The sequence below is a fragment of the Lipomyces oligophaga genome (assembly GCF_038497815.1).
Source record: "Lipomyces oligophaga strain CBS 7107 unplaced genomic scaffold V1516scaffold_6, whole genome shotgun sequence".
Classification (NCBI taxonomy): domain Eukaryota; kingdom Fungi; phylum Ascomycota; class Lipomycetes; order Lipomycetales; family Lipomycetaceae; genus Lipomyces; species [Lipomyces] oligophaga.
Genome location: NW_027117790.1, coordinates 764,391 through 779,298, shown reverse-complemented (window position 1 = coordinate 779,298; position 14,908 = coordinate 764,391). Strand labels below are relative to the sequence as shown.

The 14,908-nt window shown below is 44.5% G+C and overlaps 8 protein-coding genes across 8 annotated transcripts; 5 read left to right on the top strand and 3 right to left on the bottom strand.

Annotated features, from left to right (window-relative positions):
* The first annotated feature begins 6 nt into the window (after nucleotides 1–6).
* V1516DRAFT_640662 (TIP49 C-terminus-domain-containing protein) lies at nucleotides 7–1,719 on the top strand. The gene is made up of 2 exons (XM_066920098.1): nucleotides 7–741; nucleotides 791–1,719. The coding sequence occupies exons 1-2, from the start codon at nucleotides 121–123 to the stop codon at nucleotides 1,556–1,558; spliced, it is 1,389 nt and encodes a 462-aa protein (XP_066776283.1). The 5' UTR covers nucleotides 7–120; the 3' UTR covers nucleotides 1,559–1,719.
* Nucleotides 1,720–2,092: 373 nt separating this feature from the next.
* V1516DRAFT_654037 (uncharacterized protein) lies at nucleotides 2,093–3,693 on the bottom strand (the record flags this gene model as incomplete). The annotated part of the gene is made up of 3 exons (XM_066920298.1): nucleotides 3,436–3,693; nucleotides 2,995–3,352; nucleotides 2,093–2,940 (listed from the first exon to the last, which is right to left on the bottom strand). The coding sequence occupies exons 1-3, from the start codon at nucleotides 3,463–3,465 to the stop codon at nucleotides 2,093–2,095; spliced, it is 1,236 nt and encodes a 411-aa protein (XP_066776282.1). The 5' UTR covers nucleotides 3,466–3,693.
* Nucleotides 3,694–3,697: 4 nt separating this feature from the next.
* On the top strand, nucleotides 3,698–4,598 carry V1516DRAFT_678768 (uncharacterized protein). The gene is made up of 3 exons (XM_066922803.1): nucleotides 3,698–3,980; nucleotides 4,042–4,172; nucleotides 4,263–4,598. The coding sequence occupies exons 1-3, from the start codon at nucleotides 3,823–3,825 to the stop codon at nucleotides 4,388–4,390; spliced, it is 417 nt and encodes a 138-aa protein (XP_066776281.1). The 5' UTR covers nucleotides 3,698–3,822; the 3' UTR covers nucleotides 4,391–4,598.
* V1516DRAFT_678765 (Lecithin:cholesterol acyltransferase-domain-containing protein) lies at nucleotides 4,244–6,640 on the bottom strand. Its single transcript, XM_066922802.1, has 4 exons — nucleotides 5,994–6,640; nucleotides 5,887–5,937; nucleotides 5,760–5,838; nucleotides 4,244–5,695 (listed from the first exon to the last, which is right to left on the bottom strand). Exons 1-4 carry the CDS (start codon nucleotides 6,570–6,572, stop codon nucleotides 4,461–4,463), a joined length of 1,944 nt encoding a protein of 647 aa, XP_066776280.1. The 5' UTR covers nucleotides 6,573–6,640; the 3' UTR covers nucleotides 4,244–4,460.
* A 124-nt stretch (nucleotides 6,641–6,764) lies between these two features.
* Nucleotides 6,765–8,258, top strand: V1516DRAFT_678761 (autophagocytosis associated protein). The gene is made up of 2 exons (XM_066922801.1): nucleotides 6,765–7,087; nucleotides 7,158–8,258. The coding sequence occupies exons 1-2, from the start codon at nucleotides 6,936–6,938 to the stop codon at nucleotides 8,038–8,040; spliced, it is 1,035 nt and encodes a 344-aa protein (XP_066776279.1). The 5' UTR covers nucleotides 6,765–6,935; the 3' UTR covers nucleotides 8,041–8,258.
* Nucleotides 8,160–9,062, bottom strand: V1516DRAFT_678759 (protein-L-isoaspartate O-methyltransferase). The gene is made up of 2 exons (XM_066922800.1): nucleotides 8,518–9,062; nucleotides 8,160–8,468 (listed from the first exon to the last, which is right to left on the bottom strand). The coding sequence occupies exons 1-2, from the start codon at nucleotides 9,000–9,002 to the stop codon at nucleotides 8,270–8,272; spliced, it is 684 nt and encodes a 227-aa protein (XP_066776278.1). The 5' UTR covers nucleotides 9,003–9,062; the 3' UTR covers nucleotides 8,160–8,269.
* A 1,539-nt stretch (nucleotides 9,063–10,601) lies between these two features.
* V1516DRAFT_678755 (DHS-like NAD/FAD-binding domain-containing protein) lies at nucleotides 10,602–12,121 on the top strand. The gene is made up of 2 exons (XM_066922799.1): nucleotides 10,602–10,876; nucleotides 10,935–12,121. The coding sequence occupies exons 1-2, from the start codon at nucleotides 10,697–10,699 to the stop codon at nucleotides 12,045–12,047; spliced, it is 1,293 nt and encodes a 430-aa protein (XP_066776277.1). The 5' UTR covers nucleotides 10,602–10,696; the 3' UTR covers nucleotides 12,048–12,121.
* Nucleotides 12,122–13,819: 1,698 nt separating this feature from the next.
* Nucleotides 13,820–14,894, top strand: V1516DRAFT_627118 (acyl-CoA N-acyltransferase; the record flags this gene model as incomplete). The annotated part of the gene is made up of 3 exons (XM_066919777.1): nucleotides 13,820–14,101; nucleotides 14,169–14,261; nucleotides 14,319–14,894. The coding sequence occupies 3 exons, from the start codon at nucleotides 13,820–13,822 to the stop codon at nucleotides 14,892–14,894; spliced, it is 951 nt and encodes a 316-aa protein (XP_066776276.1).
* Between the last annotated feature and the right edge of the window lie 14 nt (nucleotides 14,895–14,908).

Below are 14,908 nucleotides of genomic sequence, written 5' to 3'. Positions count from 1 at the left end.
CCTCGTCAATTTTTTGATGTGTTCAATTTTTCTGTCTGAATTTGCTGTCGATCGAACAATTCAATTCCATAATTTAATTGACTTAATCCAAGAGACCAAATTAGAATATTGTGCACTATCATGGTTAAGATCAATGAAGTGAAGCCTGGAATTGGCGGCCGCGATACTCGGACAGCTACCCACACACACATCAAAGGACTTGGACTTGACGAACGCGGTCTTGCGACACGGACTGATGCCGGGAGTGGTGGATTCATCGGACAAACGAACGCTCGAGAAGCATGTGGAATTATTGTTGATATGATCAAGGCAAAGAAGATGTCTGGTCGAGCGATCTTGCTCGCTGGCGGGCCCGGAACTGGTAAAACAGCGCTTGCACTTGCAATCTCGCAGGAACTAGGTCCGAAAGTACCATTTTGCCCCATCACTGGATCCGAGATCTTCTCAACAGAAGTCAATAAGACGGAGGCACTTATGGAGAATTTTAGACGTGCAATCGGACTCCGTGTCAAGGAAACAAAGGAGGTTTATGAAGGCGAGGTCACTGAACTGACCCCCGAGGAAGCTGAAAACCCACTAGGGGGGTACGGCAAGACAATCAGCCACGTCGTAGTAGGATTGAAATCATTTAAAGGAACCAAGCAATTGCGATTGGACCCTAGTATTTACGAAAGCATACAAAAAGAACGCGTCACTGTCGGTGACATTATCTATATTGAAGCTAACACAGGGGCCGTGAAGGTGTGTATAATCGTGGTTCAATATTTCTGTTTCTTATTGACAAATCTAGCGGGTCGGCCGTTCCGATGCGTATGCAACCGAGTTTGATCTTGAAGCAGAGGAATATGTTCCGCTACCAAAAGGCGACGTGCACAAGAAAAAGGAAGTTGTTCAGGATGTGACACTGCATGACCTCGACATTGCGAACGCGCGACCGCAAGGAGGCCAAGACATCATGTCGATGATGGGGCAACTAATGAAGCCCAAGAAGACGGAAATCACAGATAAGTTGCGACAAGAAATCAACAAGGTTGTCAACAAATATATCGACCAGGGGGTAGCAGAGCTGATCCCCGGCGTATTATTCATCGATGAGGTTCATATGCTCGATATCGAGTGTTTCACCTACCTCAACCGCGCGCTCGAGTCATCTTTGTCCCCAATTGTCGTTCTTGCCTCGAACAGGGGCATGGCCACTATCCGCGGTACAGAAGACATTGTTGCTCCACACGGTGTTCCTCCAGATCTCGTTGATCGTCTGCTCATTGTCCGCACTCTTCCCTACAACCGCGACGAAATTCGCCAGATCGTCGCCAAACGCGCTTCCACAGAAAGTCTGGCCGTTGCTGAGGAGGCACTGGATGAACTAGCAAACCAAGGCGTCTCCACTTCTCTACGTTATGCCCTTCAACTATTGGCTCCTGCAGGCATCCTCGCCCGCGCTGCTTCTCGTGTTGAAATATCCACCAACGACGTCCAAGAAGCCGAGGAATTATTCATTGATGCTAAACGAAGTACAGCTATCGTCCAATCATCAAATGGCTCTTATCTTCCTTGATTTAATTTTCTACTTCTGCTTACCTTGTTTCTACTGTGATGCTCAATTGTATACTATCCCAAATCCAAATATAGATATATCTGTAATTTGATTTCGCACGTTTTCCCACGTTGTTACTGAAATTTTAATATAAATACAATTTATTCCATGATAGAAATCACCTATTTAAGATCCTCCCCCACCGTCACGCAATAAAATGTCTAAAACCCACTCACCCTCCCACTGATCTAAAGCGGTTCAGCAGAGAAAACTGATGAGTCAACAACAAAATTCAGCTTCACATCTTGCTATACAACAAACGAAATCAAAACTAAAATCAGACTAAACAAAAGCAAAAATGAGTTGAAATAAAACCAAAACAGAACACGCGACAGAATTGCAAGATCAAATAAATGAAAAAAGACCCAAGATCAAGGAAAAATGAAATGAAATGAAATGAAAGCAACCGCAAAACACCAATATTATACTAATCTCTAACCGCCCAATTGGTCGTAGCCAAAGATTCCAAAAGATATGGAAAGAACCTATGAAAAACTAAACAGCCTCTTCCCCAGTTGGAGGTACCGCTGTCGGATCAGGACTGGTCGACTCGGGACCACGCAAAATTACTTGTTCCATTTTCCGAACACGGTAGAATGAAATGGCAGACGAAATGAATAGCCACATACCAATAGCAATGAGAATTGAAGATAATATAGAAGGCTCGCTTGCAGTAGGATCTTGATAGTCTGGACTCGTGCTGTTTGTAGTTGTCTCAAAGTTGTAAGAATTCGGATCCACGGAAGCTGCTGCGGCAACTGTATCGGCATCTGCAGTAACTCCACTCCCTGTGTTTCCACTATCAGACGATCCGTCTCGCATATACAGACCGTACTGAAACAGTGTAATGCCCAGTCCAGCACGAGAACCGTTCTTTGCAGCATGCGTAGTGTGGAGTAGATATGTGAGCAAGAAACCTACAAGCTGGAAAGACATCGATATCAACATATTCCAGATGAAATTAAACAAACTACCCACAGGCAATCCATCAATAAACACCTCGTCCGATGCCATACCAGGCGCGATGATGGTGGTTTCCCAGTATGGAGGTGTAGCGTCAGCAGCAGCTTCTTCATATGAAGGCGGCCGCTCCTCAGTAGCTTTAGCTTCGCCGTCGTCAGTCTTAGCAACAATGTTCGCAAAAACTCCATCGTTGCCACTACCGAGCATAGCATGAGGGACTGAAGAAGCCGAAGAAGCCGAAGAAGTAACAGGAGCATTGGAACCTGCAACTAACGATTCAGAAACAGATGTGGTAGATGAGGCCGATGAGGCCGATGAAGAAGCAGCGCCTTGTTCGGAAGTAGAGGGAGCAGAACTATTCACTACAGGCAGTGACTCTACTGGTTCGGTGACAATCTTAGCAGAAACAGCATGTGATAAAAGATGCTGGTCACTACCATCAGCAACTGAGGCTGAATGCCGACTGCTGGCGGCAACAGCGGGAGCTGCAGGTCGCCTCGTGTAGTAATAGTCTTCCGAGTCCGTCATGTCATTTTCATCGTCGTCGGGTACGTCGAAAGAACGAGCTAGAGGGTCATCAGGCTGGATGGGAATATATGAAGCTGTTGAGCGGAATGAAGGTGGAGGAGACATGGGAACATGACCGGATGGCATGGCACCAGCAGGATCTTCGAGGTGAGGAGAATCGGAGGAGGACGGTCTGGGCGCGGAAGAAGACGATCCCACAGAAACGATGGATGCAGAAGTAGAAGTACGAGAGAGAGTAGCAGGACCGGCAGGATTGCGCGGGAGCTGGAAACAGGAAGTTAGCGATGATTTCGCAGAGAAGTAGATATGACCGAGGTCAGTCAGCCAGACACAAATAGCCTACGTACCCTTGAATACTTGCGACCCAATCGGGCCATTTTCTATGTATAATGAGAGATAAGCAGAAACTGTTCCAAGAAAGAAAATAAACAATCCAAACTCGTGTTTGGAGCGATTGCAGAACAGTATCAAAAAAAGTTAGAAGTCGAGGTGGAAATTGCTCTTTTCAAGCACCTGTAGAATGGTGACGACGATTGATAATTGACGATGGGCTTTGCTGGTGGCAACCTGACACTCTCCTTCCCCCACTGTACGCGCCGGCACGGTCGCAGGTTCTGGAACAGATCATCACGTGTGTAATATCACATGACTTGACTAGGCCATCCTAAGACTTCCTCTGGAAGTTTGAAAGATATTTTCAGAAAGGACGTCTAGAAGAAGGAGCTAAAACCAAAATGGGGGTGTTTCCGAAACAAAGTCGTATCAAGCACCAGATGGCCCAGATGGTCAAATTATCGACTGGTCCTGCTGCGGTGAAGGTCGAGCCCACGATCCAGAAGGTAAAGCTGGTTTTTGGAGAGCAGGCCGATCATCCTACGCAGACCGGATTAAAGTGAGTGCGATGAGTGAACATAGCGGACAGTAAGAGCATGTGGCAATTGACAGATTTTTAGACAATTTTGGCATGAGTACTTACCGACCATCAAATTTCACAACATCGACCTCACCATCAAGGTCAACGACAAGCCGAACCCGCGACAGAGAAAGAAAGCAGAGGGCGCTGCGATGCTGTATATCAAGACAGGTAGGTTTTTTTTTATCGTGTAATTGGTCACGAATGGGTGGAATTACAAACGAAATAATTTTGATTAATTGTACACAACTAAAAATCTAGTTGACCACAAATTTCGCAAGGCCGATGTCAGAGATCAATCCCCCGAACAGATTCTCCAAACCTTTATTGAGCTATCGAAAGCCCAGAGCGTGGATATTACTGAAAGTCCAGTCAAATGGTCACCATAAACTTCATTCTGACTCAATTCTTGTATATAAGCTTTATCATGTATTCTACCAATATCAATCTAATCAATCTTTATCCGCTCAAATGCATATCGTCGACATACTGATGCAGATTACTAATATATCGGTCTTTGATGCTCTCCGTTCTGCCTGCTGCAATCTTCAGAATCATTTCGTTCAGCTCAGATCTGCCCAAGATATCCACATGATCTGCGGTTTTAGCGCCGCCTCGAACATCAAACCGCTCTGGCTCATGCAGCATTTCCACAATTGTCACGTTAATACCAGCAGGATTGAATATGCTATTTTTCTTTTTCCATTCATGGCACATTGTGTGGGTCAATAATGAAACCGTGCCATCTCCTTCGCCCATAATTACCGAGTTCTCAAAACCTGGTGCAATAGTGACGTTCAGTTTGGCGTAGTCCTTATTTTTCTCCTCCTGGTACACGTACGCACGCTCGGTCTCCTTGCCAATACCATATAGACAAAATATTTTCATATCTGGAGCGTAGGGCAATGGTGCTTCCAGGGGATTCGTCCATTTTCTGTAATCAGTCTCACTCGCCAACAGTTCCTGTTTTGTGCGAGCAATCCCATAGCTGTAATTCTCCTCCACTCGAGCCTTGAACCAGTCCGGCGCTTGGCTGTACAGAAACTCAATACTGTCGCCTACAGACAAGTTCTTTGACGACAAAGCAGATATAGTTTGTTTGAACTGAATGAACTTTCCGTAAGTTGTATTAATGCTTGCAGTATCATCTGGAGCCTTACTCAAATCTCCCCAAACCGCTTCCGCTCCCTTTGGCAACATACTAGCAATACCAGGAAGAGTTCGCAGAAAATACGCCCGTTCGGCCCTAGAGAAAAACTTCTCCAGGCCATAAACCGCAAGAGCATTGAGCTGAACCGTATCTCGCATCTCACCACTAAGTAGTGCTACTATGGCCTTTGGTGTACCCAAACTAGAGCCTGAAATATCTACAAAGGCTTCCACGTAATCGTTGACCCAGTTCTTACCACCATTTCCATATAGCGGACCTTCTGCCTCGACCCATTTCACAAAAAAAAACATTACCTGAGAACCCATGCTGTGACTAGTGAGAACAGTTTTATGGCCATATTTCTTTTTGTTTAATTCAATTAAAAGTTTGAGCTTGGAAAAGTATCCGTCGCGCCGTTCGAGATCAAAGAAGGACAGTCGCCAGTCATAAGCAGCAGAATACATCATGTTGGGGTCATAGGACAATGCAGCAAGATTTTCCAGAATTTTATTCCAGATCCAATAACCAGTGATAAAATAATCAGCTAAGACATTGTTAGATCTAGGAGCGTGTACTGTGCTTGTGCGATTTTGATTTGGTCTACATACCAGCTTCGAGACCTTCGGCGGCCCTTATCTTATATCCCGGAGGATCTAGACCGGTTTCGGTGTCCAAAGTGATGTGTTTCTATTCTGTTAAAAGAGGAAAATTAGTTCCGAATAATATAAAACATACCAGCCAACACTCTTTATCCAACAACATAGCGCGAATCATATTCCAGCTGCCCTACAGACAAAATGTGTCAGCACGCAACTAATATAAATACAAGGAAATCCGGATACCCATAATCGTTTTCGAAAGTACGTCTGACAGGAACACTCTTCGGTGTCCATGACAGACCAGGACTCGAGTCCGGTGGATATTACTCCCGGGATCATGATGACGGGGAATTTCGCTCTATAACCTTCAGCAAACAAGGCACTTCCGACAGCAAATGCGTTTGTGGAGTCAAGATGGCTTTGCTCATTCTTGGAAATATCTGTAGCATCTTTGAGAATACTAATAGGGAGGCGACCTTTGAAATCCTCCATGAAATCAGCAAACGAGTCGAGATTGACATCGGGCAGTGAGTCCAAGGAGACTAGTTCCTGGTTTGCAGCGAAGTACCATGCAGACACAATTCCAAGCAGCGCGCCTATGAAAAACACGAATTTTTGCGACAGGGGTAGGGTCTTCCGAAACCATTTCTTATTAGATTTCCGGTGATGTTTCTGATCAATTTGATCGGTAGCGTCTAGCAGATCAGACTTGTCGGCCGCTGGTTCGTCTGTCACAGCGGTGACATCGACTGCTTTAGCGACCACTGGCGAACTAGTGTCTACTGAGTTCTTTTTTGAGTCCTTGCGTTTTCTGACCGCCATTCCCCTAAATTCTACCTGAAATCCGAGTTAATCGAAGTGAAATTTTTTTGAGATCTGTTCGATCTAATACAAATATACCTGAATATATTTCGTAGACTAGAACCATCCCCTTGGAAAAGTTAACAGTCCCAAGGTGCGCCAGGGACGGGGTAACAGGCTTGTAGATTAAGATCACCGCACACTAGCTCGAAAGAAATTCAACAGCTCATAGAGCGTTTCAACAAGAGCATAAAATCGAATTTTTTTTTCGAAAGCCACTTTTTTAGAAGTCCGACGCGCTAGTACTCCGCTTTCGTGATATCGAAAACGAGAAACTCTCGCGACATCAGCTGGCTGTGTCTGGTGGCGGCTTAGTGCTTGATCATGCTACGACTTCAGTCGACTATTTCTTCATGGAGAGAATATCTCTCTCCGGTGAGCCATATCTCCAATTTCAAACAGACTGGCGAGATCACTCCTGAGGAATTTGTTCTTGCTGGTGATTATCTCGTTTATAAGTTTCCTACCTGGGCCTGGTACGTTATTGGCAGCTTTTCTGTGAGCTCGTCACAGCTTCTCTTGTTCTTTAAACTAATGCTGATATAGGTCTTCTGCAGCACCCTCCAAACAGAGAGATTTCCTTCCCCCGGACAAGCAATTTCTCGTTACTAAGCACGTTGCCTGTCATGTTCGTGCGCAAGCATCTTCAGGGGCCTATCAGCCTGCCGCAGGTTCGGCAAGACCTGACGAGTCGGAAGAAGAAGTTGAGAACGGCTGGACTATCTCGTTTACGTCTTCTGCAGCAACTGCTCAGACAGCACCCATTTCTAGCAGCTCGGGAACGTCACCCTCCGCAGACGGAAGTCCGGCGGCAGTTGCCGATGAGGATGAGGATTTGATCCTTGATATTGACGACATGGACGATGAGCTTGCTGACTCTGGTTATCTCGCCAATCCCACAACCGAAAGTGGAAATTCCGCGACCAGTCTTCCAGATCGTTCTTACAATCTTTACATCACCTACTCCACTTCATATCGAGTGCCGAAAATGTATCTTTCCGGATTCAACGCTTCAGGGTCTCCACTCACCCCGCAAGAAATGTTTGAGGATATCGTTTCTGAGTACAAGGACAAGACGGTGACTATCGAGGCTTCGCCCTTTTTGGACAACATCACCATGGTATCCATTCATCCCTGTCGACATGCGAGTGTTATGAAGATGCTATTTTTCCGAGCCGAAGAACGACAACGACGACTATTGAGCCAGGGTAATGCTAAACCAGTTACAGATGTTGACGATCTCCTGCATGGAGTCGAAGGACTTGGTTTGGTTTCAGACGAGTGGGAAAGCATAACGACGGAGAACTTAGAGAAAGACAGTGAGGAGCAAGATGCGATACGAGTTGACCAATATTTGGTTATATTTTTGAAGTTCATTTCAAGCGTAACGCCTGGGATCGAGCACGATAACACAATGACCGCCTTATGACATGAATGTTAGTAGGGAGACTGTTGGGCGAATGGCGTTTGCAATGATTAAATCGCATGGGCACGGTATCGAACTAGGATTGATTGATATTGGACGGAGGAGTTTATTATAATTGTACTCTATGTTTTTGTTTTGATTCGATTTCATAGTTTATAGTCTACTATGTAACTAATTCTATAGAGATATTCCCTCCACCTCAATAGTATTATATTTTGACGAACTATAAAAGTCACTTGTAGTGACTCAGATCTGTTAAGGGTACATATGCAACTCCATATTTGCGGTCTTTAGTGACATTGCCCTGATCGTCTTTTATAACCTCGTAGACATATTGATTGCCCGCTGATCCAGATGGTATGAACATTTTGCCTGGAGCTTTCAGCTGGCTGATGAGTGCTTCAGGGATATGTTCTGGAGCGGCGCCGACGCTAGAAGATTAATTCACTTAGAGTAGCTTAATGATCTAAGACTACTTACTGTATTGCATCGAATAATTCTCCAGGATACCCCAGTCTGCCATCGGTATCTGCGAACACAACGAGACCATCATTTACATACGCCTCTCCAAGCGGAATTTCTGAGAGTTTAAAAGATTTTACAGATTGATTAAGTAACTCGGGGATGTGCTCAATAGCGACTACTTTGCCGCCCGGCATGACGAGTTTACACATGATAGACACCAAATATCCCGATCCTGATCCCACATCCATGACAGACGCACCGGGGTATAAATATGGGGCCAATGATTCGATCGCTGCGGCATGCATGTGCGGAGCCGAAATCGTAGCATTATATCCTAGATACTGAGGTTGATCTGCGTACGGATCTTCAATTGCAGGTATGAACAGGGCACGATCCGTAGTCTTGAACGCCGAGATGACCCGATCTGTTTGAAGTAGTTTGTTTTTCACTAGATTGGCGACCAGACTGTCATTGGAAACCCCGCTGCTTCTCCAGGCCATTTTATTTGCTTGTTATATTCTCGCAGAAGTCTCAGTAGTTTGCACGTCAAGCGATAGCTTGTTTGGGTGAACTGGGAGTATGAAATATCTGGGAAAATCCACAATCACAATTCTAGGAGAAACCAAATCTCAATCTACCATTCATACCATTTTACAATTCTAAGATCTGGCCAGAAAATTTTGATTAATTTTAGAATAAAGCAAAAAACTTGCACCAACATAAAGACATCAATGAAAATAACGTGATAGTATGATCGAGGAGGATCCTGCATATATGAACCTGAGGAGTGTGCGATAAGAGTATGACGGAAATATGGAATTAAGCTGAGAAGATGAGGAATGAAAGCAATTGTAAGCCATTGACTCACTGTACCGGCAGATTTCAATAAATTTTATGGTACATGTTAGCAATGACTCCAGGATCAGTTTCCAGATCTGAAATATCGGCCAATGCTGTAGATTGTCTTAGCTATCTGTGACGGTAAGTGACGTGAATGCAACCTAAGCTTAGTTTCGGTTGTAAGTTGAGGGGAAATAGAACCCCTGAATGAATAGAAGTGCGATCTTGTTAATGGCCATTATGAGTATGATTTAATTATAAACTGAACCAGAGGTAGAAGCTTAAACTTGAAGAGAAGGCTGAAGATAATTGATGCACTGTAAGCTATAGGAGTAGTCGATATTGGATTCTAATGTTTTAGAATCTAATGTGTTATGGCGTACAAAAAGGAACAAGGTGGTTTCATTAGGCATTTATATTCCTCAGTGATTGACTACAACATTACAGAGGGGTTGAGAGTTTGCGCTGCTTCTGAGTATTTCATGATCAAGGCCTCACCAGCCAGTCCGACGCTTCAGCACTGGCATGTTTTCGGTCCCTGACTAACAGCTCGGTGGCAATAACTGAAATTACGGACGTTTGAAGTAACCAAAAAAGAATCTAAACTAGCTTTGAATAATCGAATGTAACACATGTAGATCGATATTTGTTCCAAATGGCTGCAGTATTTGCAATCGATTTGAGACAAACAATATGGCAACGATCACATGGAGACCACATGGAACAGCTTTCTTTGCCACCACCATTGGATGGAATACCTAAATTTTCCCGAGTTGTGGAAACTATTGACCTCAACTCGAGATGTCGATTGCTTGAGAGCAGTTTCTCAGACAACTTGTTTTAGTACAAAATTCAGATTCCTCTGCATCAGCGAACCAGCCATGTTATAGAACGCCATGAAGTCATTAATATCATTGTTAAATCCACATCGATTCGATAGAACTCGTCTCATTTCTGAAAAGCCGAAACAACGGCAAATCGGTCCTTCTGTGAACCAAAGCCTCAATTCAGCTTTTAATTAGTTCTTGGGGTTAAACAATCTCATGACAACCTAATCCTACTTATATAGTCGGCTGGAATAAACTGTCTTTTGCCGCCCAGATTGCCTCCCGCTGTCTGCTGGTCGCTATGGTTGCTATGCAGAGACTGCAGTTTACAAATATCCAGATTAGGAAATATTCACGAGCACGAGCCACACCGGATCATAATACGCGTTCCCAATCCAAACAAAACGAAGTCACATAAGCCAAACTGCAGCCTAATGGACCTGAGGAATTGCTTGTCTCTGTTTCTGTTGCATTATCCGTCGTTTGATCTGCTGTGCTGAATAGTTTCAACTTGCTGTATTTCAATCATGACATCTGCTCCTTTTGTCTTAGAATGCCAGCCTGCTGTGCGATCACTCAGACTGCTAGATTCGTCTAATTCACCTTCTACTTCTCGTCTCATCGACGCAATTGCTCTCAAAGTTTCGAAAGCGCGTCGAATCATCATTGTTACAGGAGCTGGGATTTCATGTAACGCTGGAATTCCTGTAAGCTTTTTCCGATTCGAAGTTTCTCTTCCCCTATGCTAAAAATTGACCTATCCAGGATTTTAGGTCCGAAAATGGACTCTACAATATGGTTAAGAAGGAATATCCAGACGCTGTAGTTAAGGGTAAAGATCTCTTTGATTCCGTGCTATTTTCCGATCCTTTATCAGCGTCAGTATTTTGCACTTTCATGGCACGTCTGCGAGCTTGCATTTTAGAGGCTCACTCAACTTCTGTTCACAAGTTTATCAAATTGCTGCACGATAAGAGGAAGCTTTTGCGTTGCTACACGCAAAATATAGATGGTCTTGAGAGCCAAGAAGATTTGAGTATCGGAGTAGAAGGCAAGCGCGCCAGCGTTGTTCAACTGCACGGTGATATTCATATACTCAAATGTACTTTGTGCAATCAGAAGTTTGAGTGGACAGAAGAAGATAGCCAACTACTGGAAGATGGGCTTTTTCCTGAGTGTCCTAAGTGTTTTAAGAACGCAGAGGTGAGAGCGAGTTTAGGCAAGCGGAGTCCTAGTATTGGTGGATTGAGACCAAATATCGTGCTATACGGAGAAGAGCATCCTGATGGAGATGTCATTGGTCGGTCGATCACAGCAGACATTAAGGCCAAGCCAGACATGCTTATAATTGCAGGAACATCATTAAAAGTAATGGGAATCAAAAAACTTGTTAGATGTGCTGCCAAATCAGTTCATGAAGCTGGAGGAGTGGTCGTATATATTAATCAGTCTCCGGTCACCGCTACGGCTTGGAATGGAGTAATCGACTATCATATTGAAGCAGACTGCGACGCTTGGGTTGAAGATTTGAGGACCCGCAATAGCAAATTATTTTTAAGACAGACAAAAGTCGATGTTTCTTCCGACAGTAACTCAAAAATGAGCAAACCAAGCAGCAATATCGGAGGGCCCTACACACCGAAGAAGCCAAAACGGAAATATGATGTTGACTCTGTTGTACTGAAGGACATATCTAAATCATGCGGAGGCGTGCGGACGTCAGAAAGGAGCGGCCTCTCAACTCCTAAGCGACAGAAAATTACGGAAACCGTTAAGGAGTTTGCGAAGCCAAAATTGTCGCATGCATTAGTAGCAACAAACCTGGAAAGTTGCACGCGGCCATCGCCAGTGACTGAGATTATTGTAGCACAATTATAATTATTTTTAGAGTGGTTCCTTTACAACGGCGTTTGACTATTAATATCTCTGAATATATTTTAATATTTACCAAAGTTAGAACAGCGTACAAAAGAATTCACAATCAGAAGTACCATGGCTACATAGTTAGAACCTAGTGACGGAATCAAACTAATAATCTGAGCCGATGTTTCCCTGGCGAGAGCCTAACTTGGAGCTTGCTTGGTCTGCTGCCTGGTTCAAGGTATCGCGGACCTCGGAGCCCATGCCCGAAGACTGGGTTTGCATCGATCGGGGATTCTGGGTCGAGCCTGACTGCTTTAAGTCAGAGCCCTGGTTCGACGAACGGTAGAAACCTTCATTGTCATCTGCATTCTGAGAACCGAAAGCTTGTCCACGAGAAGACATCTGGTTACTGGCACGATCGCCACCGGAAGCAGCGTAGCTGTTCCCGTTAAGGCCACTGCGCTCGGATGATCCTGTAGAAGTAGTCTGAGTTCCGAACTGAGACTTGCCCGTCTGCTGAGAATCCTGGAAACCTTGCTGCTGCTGGCCGTACTGCTGATCCTGTTGGCCTCTCTGGCCTTGTTGGCGACCCTGTTGACGACCCTGTTGAGATTGCATGCCTTGCGCAGCGCCGGAATCGTCCAAGCCTGACATGTCGTCTCCAGAACCATAGGATTGTCCGGATCGAGTCGAGCGAGGCTCCTCTTGGCCGTCGTTATGGCCGGTCAATTTGGATTTGAACTCTTGAAACTTGGAACCCATTGTTGATATACTATCACTGATATTTAAAACTGATCGGCTAGAAGGATAGCGTATAGAGTAGATATCTACAAATAAAACCTGAACTTACAGAGCAGTGACTGCGCTTTTATATTCGTAAATCTACAGGATTTGTCAATCACATATCCTCTTGTGTGGTTAAGAACCCAATTACAAGCAACGGCAGATCTAGAGAACAGTGATACACGTGCGACTGAGTTAAGAGGCCAGCTATTGCGTCTGCATATCTGTAAATGAAAGGAAGACAGATTTAGAAGAACACATGCTTATGATGCGTCATCTTGTGATAACCGTTCATTCATATGACCGGACGATTTGATCTCACTCAAGACGGTCCAGAAAAGAAACGTGAATTGTCCTCGAATCGCATATCCAATCGCCATTCACTCCATAATTCTCCATACAAATTCAGTTTAGAAACAACCTAGTTTGCTTCAACTTCGGATTGCATCTGGGAGAATTCTATATTGAATGTGATTAGGGCGCGGGTATTACAAGAACAATTTTGTTAATAGGAGTGAGATATTTCAGTTTAAACGTCATAAACCTCATCTGCTCCGGTGAGCATTCCTAGTTGGAGTGACGTTTCGATTTAGCAGCAAAACACGAGATATTTTGTCCGGGCCAGCTCAGTTCAGATGAGTTCAGCTCAATTGAGTTCAGTCCGTGCCCAGCCTACATTCAAATCCACATGGACAAATGCAATTTCACAGCACTATTTTTACCCGATTCTCTCTCCCGTAGATCGATATTACCGATTTATATCACATATCGGTCCTGTGCTGTTCGAGTAAGCGCAACGTAATGCAAAAGTCACCGCGGATGATGAACAGTGGTGAAATACAAAGTCTGTGCCATGCCTGCAGGGTTAGGCTAGTTGTAGAGCGTGCAATTACTCTACAAAGTAACTGACTATGATCTAATCACTTCCTTTGATTCTATGTATCCAATCACAGAACGAATAAGGTGATTTGTTGCGCTTTAGTCTTGGGCTGGAATGTTGAAGAATGGGAGATATCGTAACGTCTGGAGACGGAGAGCTGTTGGAGATCAGTAATGGCTCGACAGCGCATACGTCAAAGGAAGACGCGTCGGGCCCGAGGAACGTGAACACAGTAGTGTTTGGCCAGGAATATGAGTTTGAAGCCTGGTATGGCTGCTCTTACTATAGCAATCTTGACAACGCTCGCAAAAAAGCGTCTACACCAGGCCCGATCATTGACAAATTGTACGTTTGCAACAGATGTTTCAAGTACACTCTTGATGGCTCCCTGATGGGCCAGCACTTGGTAAGCAGACCATTTATCCTCCTGTTCATCCTCCTGATTCGAGTTCGAGTTCCTGACTTGTTTCCAGCTTCTGTGCGCTGCATCTTTTAGTCCAAAGGGAAGGCTAGTTTACCAGTATAACCAGTTTTCAATTCGCGAAGTTGACGGTGCGAAAGACAAAGTGTGTTTTAATCCTGAATTTTATGTCCAGTTTGATACTAATCCTGATACTATCCAGCTCTATTGCCAATTATTATGTCTATTTTCGAAACTATTCCTAGATACGAAATCCGTCTGCTTTGCGGTTGACAGATTCACCTTTTACGTCCTTATCCACCATAGCTCTGCGAAGAGCGAACAAGCAGTGGGATTTTTTTCAAAGGAAAAGCTCTCCTGGGATCAAAATAATCTTGCCTGTGTAGCCGTGTTTCCTCCTTTTCAAGGACAGGGACTTGGCCAAATCCTCATTGAATTTTCCTATGAATTGTCCATCATTGATGGTGTTCTTGGATCTCCTGAACGACCTCTATCTAAGTCGGGCAAGAGGAGCTACCTGCTGTTCTGGCGCTCGTCGATCGCTCGAGCCTTATCTAGAATCGATTGTCAAAGTGGAGTCTCGATTGATGATCTATCTCACGCCACGGGAATCAGACAGGATGATATTGTGGAGGCCCTGGTCAGCTTGAAGGCTCTTCATAAAGGAGATAATAGCTTATGGTCTATTGATAAAGCGGTTATAATTGCTTGGGCAGCAGAAAATAAGATCAACCTCAATAGACCAAGTCTGATTGACGTAAACTACATCAGTCTATGATGCAAAATTTCGAA

Coding starts and splice junctions, on each gene's coding strand:
- V1516DRAFT_640662 (XM_066920098.1), top strand. CDS start 121: ATGGTTAAGATCAATGAAGTGAAGCCTGGAATTGGCGGCCGCGATACT. Junction 742..790: donor CTAACACAGGGGCCGTGAAG/GTGTGTATAATC, acceptor TGACAAATCTAG/CGGGTCGGCCGTTCCGATGC.
- V1516DRAFT_678768 (XM_066922803.1), top strand. CDS start 3,823: ATGGGGGTGTTTCCGAAACAAAGTCGTATCAAGCACCAGATGGCCCAG. Junction 3,981..4,041: donor CCTACGCAGACCGGATTAAA/GTGAGTGCGATG, acceptor ACAGATTTTTAG/ACAATTTTGGCATGAGTACT. Junction 4,173..4,262: donor GATGCTGTATATCAAGACAG/GTAGGTTTTTTT, acceptor CTAAAAATCTAG/TTGACCACAAATTTCGCAAG.
- V1516DRAFT_678765 (XM_066922802.1), bottom strand. CDS start 6,572: ATGGCGGTCAGAAAACGCAAGGACTCAAAAAAGAACTCAGTAGACACT. Junction 5,938..5,993: donor ACTTTCGAAAACGATTATGG/GTATCCGGATTT, acceptor TTTTGTCTGTAG/GGCAGCTGGAATATGATTCG. Junction 5,839..5,886: donor TGGATAAAGAGTGTTGGCTG/GTATGTTTTATA, acceptor TTAACAGAATAG/AAACACATCACTTTGGACAC.
- V1516DRAFT_678761 (XM_066922801.1), top strand. CDS start 6,936: ATGCTACGACTTCAGTCGACTATTTCTTCATGGAGAGAATATCTCTCT. Junction 7,088..7,157: donor AAGTTTCCTACCTGGGCCTG/GTACGTTATTGG, acceptor ATGCTGATATAG/GTCTTCTGCAGCACCCTCCA.
- V1516DRAFT_678759 (XM_066922800.1), bottom strand. CDS start 9,002: ATGGCCTGGAGAAGCAGCGGGGTTTCCAATGACAGTCTGGTCGCCAAT. Junction 8,469..8,517: donor GAATTATTCGATGCAATACA/GTAAGTAGTCTT, acceptor TTAATCTTCTAG/CGTCGGCGCCGCTCCAGAAC.
- V1516DRAFT_678755 (XM_066922799.1), top strand. CDS start 10,697: ATGACATCTGCTCCTTTTGTCTTAGAATGCCAGCCTGCTGTGCGATCA. Junction 10,877..10,934: donor CATGTAACGCTGGAATTCCT/GTAAGCTTTTTC, acceptor TGACCTATCCAG/GATTTTAGGTCCGAAAATGG.